At 44.6% G+C, this 15000-nt stretch overlaps 3 protein-coding genes across 3 annotated transcripts in view; 1 reads left to right on the top strand and 2 right to left on the bottom strand.

Annotated features, from left to right (window-relative positions):
- The window catches only part of LOC146980516 (uncharacterized), a 528771-nt gene that overhangs the window by 121832 nt on the left and 391939 nt on the right, over nt 1-15000 (top strand). The window lies entirely within an intron of this gene.
- Nucleotides 2813-9290, bottom strand: LOC146980625 (barH-like 1 homeobox protein). Its single transcript, XM_085787915.1, has 3 exons — nt 8876-9290; nt 4858-5071; nt 2813-3014 (listed from the first exon to the last, which is right to left on the bottom strand). Exons 1-3 carry the CDS (start codon nt 9288-9290, stop codon nt 2813-2815), a joined length of 831 nt encoding a protein of 276 aa, XP_085644041.1.
- The window catches only part of LOC146980624 (cilia- and flagella-associated protein 77-like), a 14195-nt gene continuing 10112 nt past the window's right edge, over nt 10918-15000 (bottom strand). The window contains exon 6 of the mRNA XM_085787914.1: nt 10918-11019. Within this exon, the coding sequence (XP_085644040.1) occupies nt 10918-11019 (102 nt within the window). The remainder of the gene's footprint in view (nt 11020-15000) is intronic.

The raw sequence follows: 15000 nt of genomic DNA, 5'->3' as shown, positions 1-15000 counted from the left end.
TTCAGCTACAACATAAAAATAAACAAGAGATAAATAAATAAACTGGAGAGAAGTTTTAAAGTTCGAGGTCACACACACACAGACACACACACACACACACACACACACACACACACACACACACACACACACACACACTCTGCAGCACTCAGGGAAAGCTGCAGGTCTCAGGTCTCTGGTGGTTCTGGTGTTGAATCGCTGCTTTTAACAACATGAATATTTCACCCTCATTAATAATTCATCAGCTGATCAGCTCTGTGACGTCCTGTCTTCTGATTGGCCGAGGAGGAAACTGAGGCATTCAGTGACATTCAGAAAGTTTAGGAGCAGCTGATGACGTGTTTCTGTTCTATTAGAGAGTTGGACTGGACCGGTTTGGACTGGACCGGTTTGTCTCAGGTGTGTACTAGTAGATCTGGATCAGAGAAACAACACCAAGTTTCTTTATTTTTATTCATTTATTGAAAAAGTAAAAACTGAAACCAAACAACTTCACAGACGAGTTCCTTATCAAAGAGTCCTGTGATGTCACAGCTGCTCCACCAATCAGAGCTCAGTCCAGGTCCAGGATCTCCACGTCATCGGCCAATAAAAACCTTTCGGTAGGTAACTACTTTACCTGAATAGGTATTCATGTGTTCATAAGATTCATAACCATGACAACAGCTGTCATAAACATCAATGAATACTTCTGACAGCTGTGGTTAAGTGTCATTCAGTAAGTTATGTCACTTTTGATGCAAAGTTGACATTGTTTGAGATGTTTTTGTTCTGACAACTTGACATAAAGACAATTTAAACTGTCATAGCAGACCTAATGGACAAACTTTAAAGGGACAACAAGGAGTTTCTATGTGGTTATAAAAAGTCTGATATTAATGTGGATGAATCTCCGTTACCACTTGTTAATGGTCCATTGTAGATAAATCTATGGTTTTGTCTCTATGGTTATTTTGTTATTATTAGTGGTGGTGGAAATGCTGGGCGAGCCGACCAGCGTTTCTTTACTTTCGGTTTCGTGGCGAGTCATGAGAATAACGCCGCCGTATGAATCTCCGTTTATGGTGGGAACTACGACGGTATGTGATCGTCTTCCAACCTCTGACTTTAATTCTTGATGAATGAAAACATGAGTCTGTCTTGCGCCGGTCAAAGAATTTCACGGTGCGGAGGCTCATAAATGTAGAGTGAAAACACTTCGCTTTTACAAAACTCCTCGTTGTCCCTTTAAATTGTCTTTATGTCAAGTTGTCAGAACAAAAACATCTCAAACAATGTCAACTTTGCATCAAAAGTTACCAAATGACACTTAACCACAGCTGTCATAAGTATTCATTGATGGTTATGACAGTGTTATGTCAATCTGATGAATACCTATCCAAGTAAAGTGGTACCAACTTTTCTTAAAGGGATAGTAGCATTTTTTTAAAGTGGGGTTGTATGATCTCCAAATAGCCCCTAAGTACTTTAATTGCAGTAGAAGACTCTCTGCACTCCTCCCGTTAGCAACGCCAGCCCATAATAGCCCTGCCCAGAGATTTACAACATACAGTGTTGTGAACAGACCCAAAGAAACGGCCTATTTTCACGGCCTAAAAGAGGTTTTACCTGAAAAAAAATACACAGTTCCATTGTTCGCTATAATATAATTTTTTCCAGCCCTTCAAAGTGCAGGAAAAACACAGTTTTTATTTGGACCTAACCAACTGCTGATCGGCGGGCGCTAACCCTGGGCGGAGGGATACGTGAGTTGGTTAGGTCCAAATAAAAACTGTGGGGCTGTCCCATTTCTCCACACTTGCCTCAGTGCGCTTGGTTACCACACTTAGGTGACGTTTTGCCGGCGGAACGTATATTTGCATATAGTGTGCAAGCATGTATTAAGTGGCCAAGCGTGTGGGGGGAGATTTAAAAGCAATCGGGACACACTTGACAAGTGCAGCCTGTGCCATTGCGCACAGCACACTAGCACAACTACTACACACACACACACACACACACACACACAGCAACAGTTTTAATAAACAGTGCTGCTGGATCAGTCTCATCTACTCCTAAAGTGTCTCTATGCGCAAGATTCAAATCATAAATGTGTAAGCCCAACTCCGTAAGTAAATAAAACAAACAAGAAAAACGAAAAAATAAAAACCTGAACAGAGCATGATGAATATAAAATATGACATTAAAAGGTCATAATTATTAGATAGAAAGTTAATTTCATTTTATTGAGATTAATTCAATCGCATTTCCTAAACGTGACTTGTGACTCTGGGTGACGGCCGTGACGGCGGACTTCACCGTGGTGCATTGTGGGACTTATACTTGGCCAAAGACCGCTCGGATGCGGTCTTACCATAAGTGTGGGTAAAGTGCAAATCAAGCGCGCTGCACTTTCGGTCGTTGGAGAAACGGGACACACTGAACACTGACACTAAGAACATGAACGCGCACGCCAAGTGCCCAAGTGTGTAAGTGTGATCGAGTGTGCATATTGGGACAGGCCCTGTGTTTTTCCTGCACTTTGAAGGGCTGGAAAAAATTATATTATAGTGAACAATGGAACTGTGTATTTTTTTTCAGGTAAAACCTCTTTTAGGCCGTGAAAATAGGCCGTTTCTTTGGGTCTGTTCACAACACTGTATGTTGTAAATCTCTGGGCAGGGCTATTATGGGCTGGCGTTGCTAACGGGAGGAGTGCAGAGAGTCTTCTACTGCAATTAAAGTACTTAGGGGCTATTTGGAGATCATACAACCACACTTTAAAAAAATGATACTATCCCTTTAATGTCACGTTTTCCCCCCGGGCGCCGTGTCAGCGCACCTGTGGCTCGGGGTGGGTGAGGAGGCGGGGCATCAGGTGGGCGTGGCCTGTGTGCTGGTGGGCGTGGCCTGTGTACAGGTAGAGGTCCAGAGTGGGCGGGGCAGCTGGGTACAGGTAGTGAGGGGGCAGGAACATCCGTCCGGCTTCGGCCAACAGCTCCAGACCGACGGACGACTGACGCTTCCACTTGGTCCTGAGAGGGAAACAGACCACAGGAAACAGGAAGTGACCAGGTGAGGAAACAGGAAGTGACCACGGGAGGAAACAGGAAGTGACCACGTGAGGAAACAGGAAGTGACCACGTGAGGAAACAGGAAGTGACCACGAGAGGAAACAGGAAGTGACCACGAGAGGAAACAGGAAGTGACCACGAGAGGAAACAGGAAGTGACCAGGTGAGGAAACAGGAAGTGACCACGAGAGGAAACAGGAAGTGACCAGGAGAGAAAACAGGAAGTGACCAGGTGAGGAAACAGGAAGTGACCAGGTGAGGAAACAGGAAGTGACCAGGTAAGGAAACAGGAAGTGACCAGGAGAGGAAACAGGAAGTGACCATGAACAGCTGACTCCTCATCACTTCCTGTCTCACTTTGTTCTTTACAAACTATATTATATTAATAGAATCTGTCTAAAGGTCAAAGGTCAAACCCTTCCGGCCAATCACAGCGCAGAGTTCTGAGTGAACCAATAAAAATAAATCAATAAATAAACAAACAGCCTGAACTAAAAGCTCCAGATTTGTTTCTGCATCAATTATTGATTCTTAATCACAAAAACACACTCCTCAATTATTGACAACACACTGTCAATTATTTATCAGCGTGCGTGCGTGGACAGTAACAGAGTAAATTTACTTGAGTATTAGATTTCTTTGGTACTTATTACTCTTACTTGAATACATTTCCAAGACAAATATTAGTACTTTTACTGGAGTTAATTAGTAGGAAGGCTGAAAAGTACTGGTTACTTTCAGGTCTTTTTCTAAAATCCTATTGGACACAAGCTGTGTTTGTCTGTGAAGGAAACCCTAACCCCTAAAAGCAGCACATCAGTGCAGCTGAGCAGCAAAGAGTTAAAGGGACAACGAGGAGTTTCTATTTGGTTATAAAAAAGCCTCACGTTACTGTGGATGAATCTACGTTACCACTTGTTAATGGTCCATTTTCTATAAATCTATGGTTTTGTCTCTATGGTTATTTTGTTATTTTAATTAGTGGTGGAAATGCTGGGCGAGCCGACCAGCGTTTCTTTACTTTCGGTTTCACGGACGCTGCCCGGCGGGTCATGAGAATAACGGCGCTGAAACGCCGTTTACCACGATAGTATCTGATCGTCTTCGAACCTCCAACTTTAATTCTTGATGAATGAAAACATTCTTGGCGAGACGTCCGTCTTGCACCGGTCCAAGAATTTTCACGGTGCGCGGAGGCTCATGGGAAATGTAGTATGAAAACACTTTGCTTTCCAAAACTCCTGGTTGTCCCTTTAATTCTCAGAAACAAGAGTTAAAAGCTCCTTACATTCATTTACAAACTATTAGACTCATTCACTGATGTGGAGAATAAGACATTTACTCTGACTCTTACTTAAAGTACCTTTAAAAGCAAGTACTTTTTTACTCTTACTGCAGTAACATGTCGACTGAGCTACTTTTACTTGTAACAGAGTAAATTTTGACCAGTAGTATCTGTACTCTTACTCAAGTACTGGGGTCGAGTACTCTGTCCAGCTCTGTGCGTGTGCATATGTATATGTGTGTATATATGTGTGTGTATTATGTGTGTATATATGTATATATGCGTGTATATGTGTGTATATATGTGTGTATATGTGTATATATGTGTGTATATTACCTGCGGTTCTGGTACCAGGTCTTGACCTGCGTGTCGCTCAGCCCCAGCGCTGCAGCCAGCCTCATGCGGTCCTGTGTGTGTGTATGTGTGTATATGTGTGTATATATGTGTATATATGTGTATATATGTGTGTATATGTGTATATATATATATGTATATATGTGTATATATGTGTGTATATTACCGGCGGTTCTGGTACCAGGTCTTGACCTGCGTGTCGCTCAGCCCCAGCGCTGCAGCCAGCCTCATGCGGTCCTGGACACTCAGGTACTTGTGCTTGTAGAAGCTTCTCTCCAGCTCCGACAGCTGCTGCTCGCTGAACGCCGTCCGGGCTTTACGGGGCTTCTTCAGCCGCAGAGAGGGAGAGGCCCCGCCCCCCAGAGAGGCCACGCCCACACCTGGTGGTGGACAGGTGGACATGACATCAATCAATCAATCAATCAACTTTATTTATATAGCACATTTAGAAAACACAGGGGAAGCCAAAGTGCTTCACATTGGGACATAAAAGATTAAAGGTAAAAGACATAAACACATAAACACAAAGTCACTTTAAAAACAAACGAACAGACCGGCTCACTGCAGGTGCTTTTATCCACCACTTCCCGGAGAACGACGCTGGGTGTCGCCATGACGCTCCATTCATTACATTTTAGATTAACGTTAGCTGGGCTAACCGTTAGCCGTTAGCAGTGTCTGACTGAGCTAACTGGAGTAGTTTCATGTCGTGTCCCACAACGGGAGGGTTTTAACAGCTGACGTCCTGGTGTTAGCTTAGCTGCTGCTGTTAGCTGTCAGCAGCAGCTAAGCTAACGGCTACGACAACCATGACTAGTTGCAGAGGCGTGCACACAGAAGTGGTGGTGTTTGTTCGTAATTCGTTTTGTAGACTTAACAAACATCAGATTAGTCAGGGTGGTTTTGGCAGCCCGGAGCCTCCACATTTGGTGCCTACACCGGTGGCTAACGCTACCAGTTAGCCGCTAACGCTACCAGTTAGCCGCTCGCTACAATGCTACTACGGGGTTGAAAACCGACTTCCGTTGTGGTGTGACACAATGGATCATGGGAAAATAAAGTGGTGGATAGGGGGTGACAGATTAAAAAAAATAAAATGAAGGTGAGTTAAAAGCAAGGGAGTAAGAATGTGTTTTTAAAAGAGATTTAAAAACAGGAAGAGAGGAAGCCAGTCGAACATTAAAGGGCAGCTCATTCCAGAGCTTCTATTGGCTGCAGCAGCGGTGAATACTCTGTCACCTCTGAGCTTCAGCCAGTCTTCATCATCATCATCATCATCATCATCATCATCGTCATCGTTCAGATCATTTGTTCTAATTAAACTGAAGCTTCATTAAAACCTCCTGGAAGGAAGGATGAAGGGGAAGATGGGAGGAGAGAAGGAAGGGGAAAAGGAAGGAAAGATAGAAGGAGGGAGGGAACAGATTGGGTCAATTGGGTAAAAAAGGAAGGAAGGAAGAAGTAAGGACAAAGGGAAGGAAGGAAGGAAGGGGAAAAGGATTGTGGAAAGAAGGAAGGGAAAAAGGAAGGAAAGATAGAAGGAGGGAGGGAACAGATTGGGTCAAAAAGGAAGGAAGAAGTAAGGATGAAAGGAAGGAAGAAAGGAAGGGAGGGGAAAAGGAAGGAAAGAAAAGTGGAGGGAGGGAACAGATCCGTTCAAGGAAGGAAGAAAGAAAGAAGGAAGGAAAGAAGGAAGGGAGGGAAAAAGGATTGTGGAAAGAAGGAAGGGAAGAAAAGTGGAGAGAGGGAACAGATCCATTCAAGGAAGGAAGAAGAAGGAAGAAAGAAGGAAGGGAGGAAGAAGGGGAAGATGGGAGGAAAGAAGGAAGGAAAGATAGATGGAGAGAGGGAACAGATTGGGTCAATTGGGTCAAAAAGGAAGGAAGAAGTAAGGAAGGAAGGAAGGAAGGAAGGAAGGGAGGGGGAAAAGGGTTGTGGAAAGAAGGAAGGGAAAAAGGAAAGAAAGAAAAGTGGAGGGAGGGAACAGATCCATTCAAGGAAGGAAGGAAAGAAAGAAGGAAGGAACGAAAGGATTGTGGAAAGAAGGGAGGAAAGAAAAGTGGAGGGAGGGAGCAGATTCGTTCAAGGAAGGAAGAGGAAGGAAGGAAAGAAGGAAGGGAGGGAAAAAGGATTGTGGAAGGGAAAAAGGAAGGAAAGAAAAGTGGAGGGAGGGAACAGATCCGTTCAAGGAAGGAAGAAGAAGGAAAGAAGGAAGGAAGGAGGGAGGGAAGAGGAAGGAAGGAAGGAAGGAAGGAAGGAAGGAAGGAAGGAAGGAAGGAAGGAAGGAAGGAAGGAGGGAAGAGGAAGGAAAGACAGAGGGAGGGAAAAGGGATTGTGGAAAGAAGGAAGGGTAAAGGGGAGGAAAGAAAAGTGGAGGGAGGGAACAGATCTGTTCAAGGGAAGGGAGGAAGGAAGGAAGAGGAGGGAAGAGGGAGGAAAGAAGGACGGGAGGGGAAAAGGATTGTGGAAAGAAGGAAGGAAAGAAAAGTGGAGGGAGGGAGCAGAACCGTTCAAGGAAGGAAGAAGGGAAAGAAGGAAGGAAGGAAGGAAGGAAGGAAGGAAGGAAGGAAGGAAGGAAGGAAGGAAGGAAGGAAGGAAGGAAGGAAGGAAGGAAGGAAGGAAGGAAGGAAGGAAGGGAAAAAGGATTGTGGAAAGAAGGAAGGATGGAGGAAGGGAACAGATTGAAGGACGACAGGAGGGTTAAACCGTCTGATGAAGATGAACTGAATCTGATCCAGAGATCCAGAGGTTTTCTGATCAATAATCAGTCAGCTGACCCCCAGTCGACCCTCAGTCGACCCCTGGACGTTTCTGTCGCTGGGGGCTGGTTTTTGGCGAGGAGGTTTATCTCTGGATAAACTCTGGATGTCCCCAGTTTCAGAATGAAAGTCCATTTAATGAATTTTAACCACATCCATGACTCTTCAAGTGGACAACAATGTCCAATGGGTTTTCCTATTTTAAGGTAAAAAATTTAACTAACAGATTTCACCGTGAAACTTCCCAAGTTTATCACTCACATTAAGACAAATATTTTTTGTATTACAAGTTTTGTCAAATTTAAATGTGTAGGTAAATGAGGCAATATCTAATGCAATATGCGCTAATTTACAGAACTGAAATCTGAACAATGGATAAAGCTACTTTCAAAATTCTTGTTTTATTTTGTTGACACATTAGAGTCAGAAGGGGATTGTGGATATCTCTTTTCATCACTGAGAAAATGAGAAAATGTCACCAGCCCTAAAAAAAAAAATAAAAAAAATCTAATTTTACTTTTTTGGTTTTTGTTTTTTTTTGAATAAAATGTTGTATGAATGATATATCAACAACCCCCTCTGTAAAAACCTTCTGAATATAGACAGGAATAAAAAATAATGAAATAAAAACATAGTTTAGTGAGAAATCATGTGTTTTTGCAGCTAAAACAACTGGTCAGGAAGGGGTTAAAATGTTTGTAACCCCTGTCAAAAGTGGTTTTCATGTTTAGTCCAGACCCAGCCTTGTTATGTAGCCATGCAGTATAGATACATACAGTATATACATTTACCATCACATGCACACATATACACATAAATACATAAACACCAGTATCTGTAGCCTATATTTAGTTTAGTTTATTTAGATCCCCAGTAGCTTTAGCCACACAGCAGCAGCAGCAGCAGCAGCAGCAGCTGTTCTTCTTCCTGGGGTCTTTTCATCAGAATAAATGACAAATACAAACCATTAACACACAACACATTAATACATCAAAACTAAAATACATACAGAAAACACAAACTCAATACATACACATACAAAACACAACATCCAAGACAAACACTTAACAGACATTACCCGCTCCTATTGAATCACTACACAACAAGGATACCAGGACCCAATTTACAAATATACAGATATAGGCTACTAATGGTCACAATTGCGATCAAAATAAAAATCTCTTAGTTTCATTTTAAAATTAACCATGTTTCTTTGTTGTATAACATAATTCTGAAGGTCATTCCACTCCTTCATAGCTACCTCTCTACCTTGAGAGAGTGCCCTGGGTAAAATAAACCCATACAAATATATCTATAAAAAAAGTTTTAGTTTAGTTTAATTTAATATAGTTTAGTTTAGTTTAGTTTAATATAGTTTAGTTGAGTTTAGTTTAGTTTTAGTTTTAGTTTAGTCCAGTCTCCTACCTCTGCACTCGCCGTCGGAGCTGCTCACACTTCTGTCCTGATAATCTCCATCCTGCTCAGCCTGACCCGGGTCAGAGAGTCCTTGACCCGGGTCAGAGAGTCCTGGTCCTGGTCCTGGTTCTGGTTCTGGTTCTGGGTCCGACTCAGGCCGACAGTCCGATAGGATGTCCCGGATCAGGAAGGAGGAGGAGGAGGAGGAGGTGCGGGGCTGGAGCCGCCGCAGCCGAGCGGCCAGCAGAGGAGACTGCAGCCGGAGAAGAGGCTCTGTCCGCGGGGAGAGGAGCGCCGAGCAGCCGCTGTCTACCGGGCAGAGCTCCGGAGGGTCCGCTGCCCGGGAGAGGAGCGCCTCGGCCGGCCTCAGGGAGAGCAGAGAGTCGGTCCTGAACCTGGAGCAGCTGGAGGAACAAACCTCCATCTCTGTCCAGTCAGAGGGTTAGAGACATCACAGGAGGAGAGGAGAGACAGAGAGGAGAGACAGAGGAGAGGAGAGACAGAGGAGAAGTAGAGTAGAGACAGGAGAGGAGTAAAGGAGCAAGTAGAGGAGCAAAGTAAAAGTAAAGACAGTCCTCCAGGTGATTATTGATCCGGATGGAAAATGAATCAGTTGATCAGCAGCTGATTTCAGCACCACGGAGAGAGAGAGAGAAAGAGAGAGGGAGGAGGGAAAAGAAAGGAGTAAAGATTTATTAAACTCTGCTCCTCCTATTCCTGTCTCCTCCTCCTCTCCTCTTCCTCCTCCTCTCCTCCTATTCCCCTCTCTCTTTCTACTCTTCCTCTCTCCTCTTCCTCCTCTCCTCCCCTCTTTTTCCTCCTCTCCCTCTCCTCTTCCTCCTCTCTTCTCCTCATCCTCCTCTCCCTCTCTTCTTCTCCTCCTCTCTTTCTCCCCCCCTCTCTCCCCCTCCCTTCTCTTCCTCCTCCTCCTCCCCTCTTCCTCTCTTCTCCTCATCCTCCTCTCCCTCTCTTCTTCCTCTCTTCTCCCCCTCTCTTCTCTTCCTCCTCCTCCCCTCTTCTCCTCTCTTCCTCTCTTCTCCTCCTCTCTCCCTCTCTTCTTCTCCTCCTCTTCCTCCTCTCTTCTCCTCCTCTTCCTCCTCTCTTCTCCTCATCCTCCTCTCCCTTCTCTTCCTCCTCCTCCTCCCCTCTTCCTCTCTTCTCCTCATCCTCCTCTCCCTCGCTTCTCCTCCCCTCTTCTTCTCCTCCCCCTCTCTTCTCTTCCTCCTCTCCCTCTCTTCTCTTCCTCCTCCCCTCTTCCTCTCTTCTCTTCCTCCCCTTTCTCCTCCCCCTCTCTCTTCTTCCTCCTCTCCCTCTCTTCTTCTTCTCCTCTCCCTCTCTCTTTCTCCTCTTCCTCCTCCTCCTTCTCTTCTTCCTCTCTCCTCCTCCTCTCCCTCCTCCTGTGTGTGTGTGTTTCAGTCGTCTCTCTATTCAGCAGTGTTTTTTCCTTCTGTGTATTAATTATTTTTGTTGTAAAAATGTGATTTTAAACATTGATCTGGTGATAACAGTGGTTTTATAACATCATAAACATCTACCAGGCTCCTTCATGCTGTTTCTATAATCACCAACACACAGTAAAGTAAAGATCTTGAAGTGCAGATGTATTTGCACCTGTACGTAGTATTTTTATTATGTGATCATTGTTGATGTGTTTTGTCTCATGTGAGTCTTTGTGTTTTTCTTATGTAAGTGAGACCGTAGATGAATTTCCTGCCTTGGCGGGACAATAACGTTTTCTAATTCTAATTCTAATCATATAGGCTACTATGAAAGTTCATTATGTCCGTATGAAGTCATTAGTTTGGTCCTTTTTTCTTTTCCAAGACAAGTAGTTTTTTCTTCCTCCTTCCTCAGAACGGTCTGACAACTGTCTGACAGCTCTGAGGAAACCTGTCAACCAGAAGGTATCAGGAAAACTACTGGTCTTGGAAAAGAAGAAAGGAAACTAATTCTAATCATATCTGGGACAATATCATAATTAGTATTATACAATAACACACACACACACACACTGAGCTCTTGTTTTCATGTTTTTATTATCAGACGAAGGTTCAGTCCAGACTCTTGACTCTCGACGCTCTGACGGACTGAAGGGCCCTGAACGCACCGGCACGCGCCTCCTGGTCCCTGAAGGTGTCCAGAGAGGGAGGGACCTGAGGAGGAAAAGCAGTAGAGGGAGATGATGGAAGGTGTTTACCACAGAGACAGAGACTACGGCTGTATTCAAAACCACATACTATACTGCTAGTACGTACTGATTTGCCCAAAATGCAGTATACAGTATGTAGTATGTAAACAAAAGCTAAATCTGCAGTATGCGAAAAATTCCCGGATGTTGTACTGATTCAGGAAATATCTCCAGTATCTGACCAGTCTACATTGCGTACTACATCCCACAATGCAATGCTCCCCTGACGTCTAACCGTAACCACAGACGGTTTAGAGTAGTGAAGTATCTTTGCCGTGGACCGTAACTATGTTATAGTTCAATAAAATAAAACTTAAAGGTACAGTATGTAAGAAATCTAAAGCAACTGGCTGTAAAATCCTCCTAATATGTCAGAGAGACTCAGGAATAATGTTCATATAACATGATGAACTCACCAACAACAATAGTACAGCCAGAGTATTCACATTAAAAATATTTTTTTGCAGACTGCAAACATAGACTGTAAAAAGAATGGACGTAGCGTCCGTGACGTCACCCATTGGTTTTGGGGAGTCGTTTTTGTGACTCCAACATGGCGGCCTGGACAGCGCCATGTTGGATTGGCCGGCCGAGAACCCGCCCACTGGCCTCGAAGCAGCCTGTCTCCGAACCGCTCCGGACCTGTCACTCAATGTTTCCGCGCCCTGATTGGCTAGAGTTTTAACCTAATAACAGTAAAACTGTAGAGTTAAAAAAAAATTCACCCCCCTCAGAGTGTGTGCGGGGGTAGAAACTATCCATTGAGACGAAAAAACGTTCTGACACCAGGCTTTTAACATGTTTACTGAGGATGTAAAGTCGGCGATTTTAACATGGGGGTCTATGAGGAATGCTGCTTTCTGACACCAGCCCCCAGAGGAAGAAGAGGGGATTGCAGTTTTTTGAACGCGGAAGTGAACTTCACTTCTCAGACCGACAACTGCCCCCTTGACTGCAAATCATGTTTATGTTTTGAATTTACGTGTTGGCATGTAGCGCCACCTAGCCCTCTCTCCCAGTCACGGCGGTGTCAGCGGCCTTTCAGCCTCAGTCTGCTCCACTGAGCTGCCGCTACGCAGTGTTGCCAGATCTCGCGAGAGAAACAAGCAACTGGAACTATGAAGACACGCGACCCCCCCCCCCCCCCCGACACCAAAAAAAAAAGAAAGAAAAAGGCACACATACCTATCACCCTAAATCCACAATTTTTTTTTTTTTTTGGTTTGTTTGTTTTGGTTCCAAAAGAGAAATAAAGAAAAACATGTGGAAAACGGAAATGTAGAGTAAATTGTCCATGTAGAACCCCTGGCTTTTATTTACTTAAACCAAAGATAGCCTAGGCTACTCTATAAAACCACCTTTGCTTCAACTGCCGAACTGACCCAGTTTTAATTAGAGACAGGGGTCAGACCCGACTGCTCCTTCTCTTACCTTTGGTCAGTCGGTTCTCATCTTGCTGTGTTTGGGTGGAAATTATGGTCAGGTCGGACCATGGCCTGAGCTTCCCTTTTTTCTTTTTTTGGGGGGGGGCTGGTGCTCGTGCGTCGGGTCTGAGGTTCAACAACCACAGCGATTGTGGGCTTTGAAAGATTTTGTTCTCAAGAACTTGCAGAAAATAGAAATTGAACCGGCCTCTAACTGAGACCAGCTTTAATTTGAGAATTCACGGTAACGTTAATTCTCTTGGTCAGTGGAGGAGAGTGTGGTGAAAGCCAGCAGTCTCGGGGTGCAGGTGGGGGGGGAAAAACCCTCCGCTATCACTGTGGCAACGTGTGTGTACAGGGGAAGGAGAGGGGCGGAGGGAACGGGGGTGACAGATGCAGCGAGAGGATAAACTATCCTGCGTTTAAATAACATATCGAAAATATCTGCAGGACAACTCATGGAGCTGGAAACAAGCATAAATAAGCAACTATACTTTCACAACAAGCCCAAAGAAACCGCAACCCGCGACGACCAATATTTAGAAGCGACTTCACAGAAAAAGAAGCCCAAAGTTGCGTATAATAAGCAGACTTGGCAACACTGCCACTACGGCTGGGAGGAAAAAATTAGATCGCTGTGTTTTGAATTTGACTGCAGTAACCGTTTTTGGCCACATTCTTACATGGCACCTTTAATGCAGCCTGATGTGTTGATTGTAAAACATGTATTTCTTGATGTAAATGTGGTGGTTTGTGTCCGTAGGCTCCAGAGCCCCGAGGCAGCGCTGCTCTTCTGTCCAATACACACAGGAAGCTTCACTTTACATTCACACTAACTAATGCTACTGATACAGCTGTCAGATTTCAGAGACCAACATTTATCTCCTAGAAATAATGTTACCAGCCGGTGGTAAACCTCTAAAAACCTGCGGGTAACTTAATCAGCGATGGTTTTCTCCCCCGGGATGACGACGGAGGTTGGCCGGCCCAGCAGCTCTGCAGACCGGCTGCTGGAGCTTCACTTCTCTGAAAAACATCGGAACAAACTTCTAAACAGCCATCATTTGGATAAACTGGCCGTATATTTGGGATCAAGAAGTTACTTTATCGCATGAAAAAATATTAAAGGGACAACCAGGAGTTTTGTTAAAGTGAAGTGTTTCCACACTACATTTATGAGCCTCCGCACCGTGAAATTCTTTGACCGGTGCAAGACAGACTCATGTTTTCATTCATCAAGAATTAAAGTCAGAGGTTGGAAGACGATCACATACCGTCGTAGTTCCCACCATAAACGGAGATTCATACGGCGGCGTTATTCTCATGACTCGCCACGAAACCGAAAGTAAAGAAACGCTGGTCGGCTCGCCCAGCATTTCCACCACCATTAATGGGCTTTATGCACAGCTCCACAACTTCCTGAAATAAGCCCGCTCCTTTATTTCCTGTCTTACATTATTGGACCAACTGTTGTGAGGTCAGGTGTGTCTGACCTCACAACAGTGACCAGACACACCTGGATTAATTAGTGGGTCCAATAATGTAAGACAGGAAATAAAGGAGCTTATTTCAGGAAGTAGTGGAGCTGTGCATAAAGCCCATTAAAATAACAAAATAACAATAGAGACAAAACGATATATTTATCTAAAATGGAGCCATTAACCACCTGTGTGTGTGTGTGTGTGTGTGTGTGTGTGTGTGTGTACCTGTGTGTGTGTGTGTGTGTGTGTGTGTGTGTGTGTGTGTGTGTACCTGTGTGTGTGTGTGTGTGTGTGTGTGTGTGTGTGTGTGTGTGTGTGTGTGTACCTGTGTGTGTGTGTGTGTGTGTGTGTGTGTGTGTGTGTGTGTGTGTATGTGTGTGTGTCCGTGTGTGTGTGTGTGTGTGTGTGTGTGTGTACCTGTGTGTGTGTGTGTGTGTGTGTGTGTACCTGTGTGTGTGTACCTGTGTGTGTGTACCTGTGTGTGTGTGTGTGTGTGTGTGTGTGTGTACCTGTGTGTGTGTGTGTGTGTGTGTGTACCTGTGTGTGTGTGTGTGTGTGTGTGTGTGTGTACCTGTGTGTGTCTGTGTGTGTGTACCTGTGTGTGTGTGTGTACCTGTGTGTGTGTGTGTGTGTGTGTGTGTACCTGTGTGTGTGTGTGTGTGTGTGTGTGTGTGTGTACCTGTGTGTGTGTGTGTGTGTGTACCTGTGTGTGTGTGTGTGTGTGTGTGTGTGTGTGTGTACCTGTGTGTGTGTGTGTGTGTGTACCTGTGTGTGTGTGTGTGTGTGTGTACCTGTGTGTGTGTGTGTGTGTGTACCTGTGTGTGTGTGTGTGTGTGTACCTGTGTGTGTGTGTGTGTGTGTGTGTGTGTGTGTGTGTGTACCTGTGTGTGTGTGTGTGTGTGTGTGTGTGTGTGTGTGTGTGTACCTGTGTGTGTGTGTGTGTGTGTGTGTGTGTACCTGTGTGTGTGTGTGTGTGTGTGTGTGTGTGTGTACCTGTGTGTGTGTGTGTGTGTGTGTGTGTGTGTGTGTGTGTGTGTGTGT

Source organism: Trachurus japonicus, chromosome 9 (genome assembly GCF_045865225.1).
Source record: "Trachurus japonicus isolate A0001 chromosome 9, Traja_1.0".
In the NCBI taxonomy this organism is placed as follows: domain Eukaryota; kingdom Metazoa; phylum Chordata; class Actinopteri; order Carangiformes; family Carangidae; genus Trachurus; species Trachurus japonicus.
Note: the sequence above shows the minus strand (reverse complement) of the source record. Positions and strands in the feature narration are given on the sequence as shown.

Coding starts and splice junctions, on each gene's coding strand:
- LOC146980625 (XM_085787915.1), bottom strand. CDS start 9,290: ATGGAGGTTTGTTCCTCCAGCTGCTCCAGGTTCAGGACCGACTCTCTG. Junction 5,072..8,875: donor CTCCGACGGCGAGTGCAGAG/GTAGGAGACTGG, acceptor GTCCACCACCAG/GTGTGGGCGTGGCCTCTCTG. Junction 3,015..4,857: donor ACCTGGTACCAGAACCGCCG/GTAATATACACA, acceptor TTTCCCTCTCAG/GACCAAGTGGAAGCGTCAGT.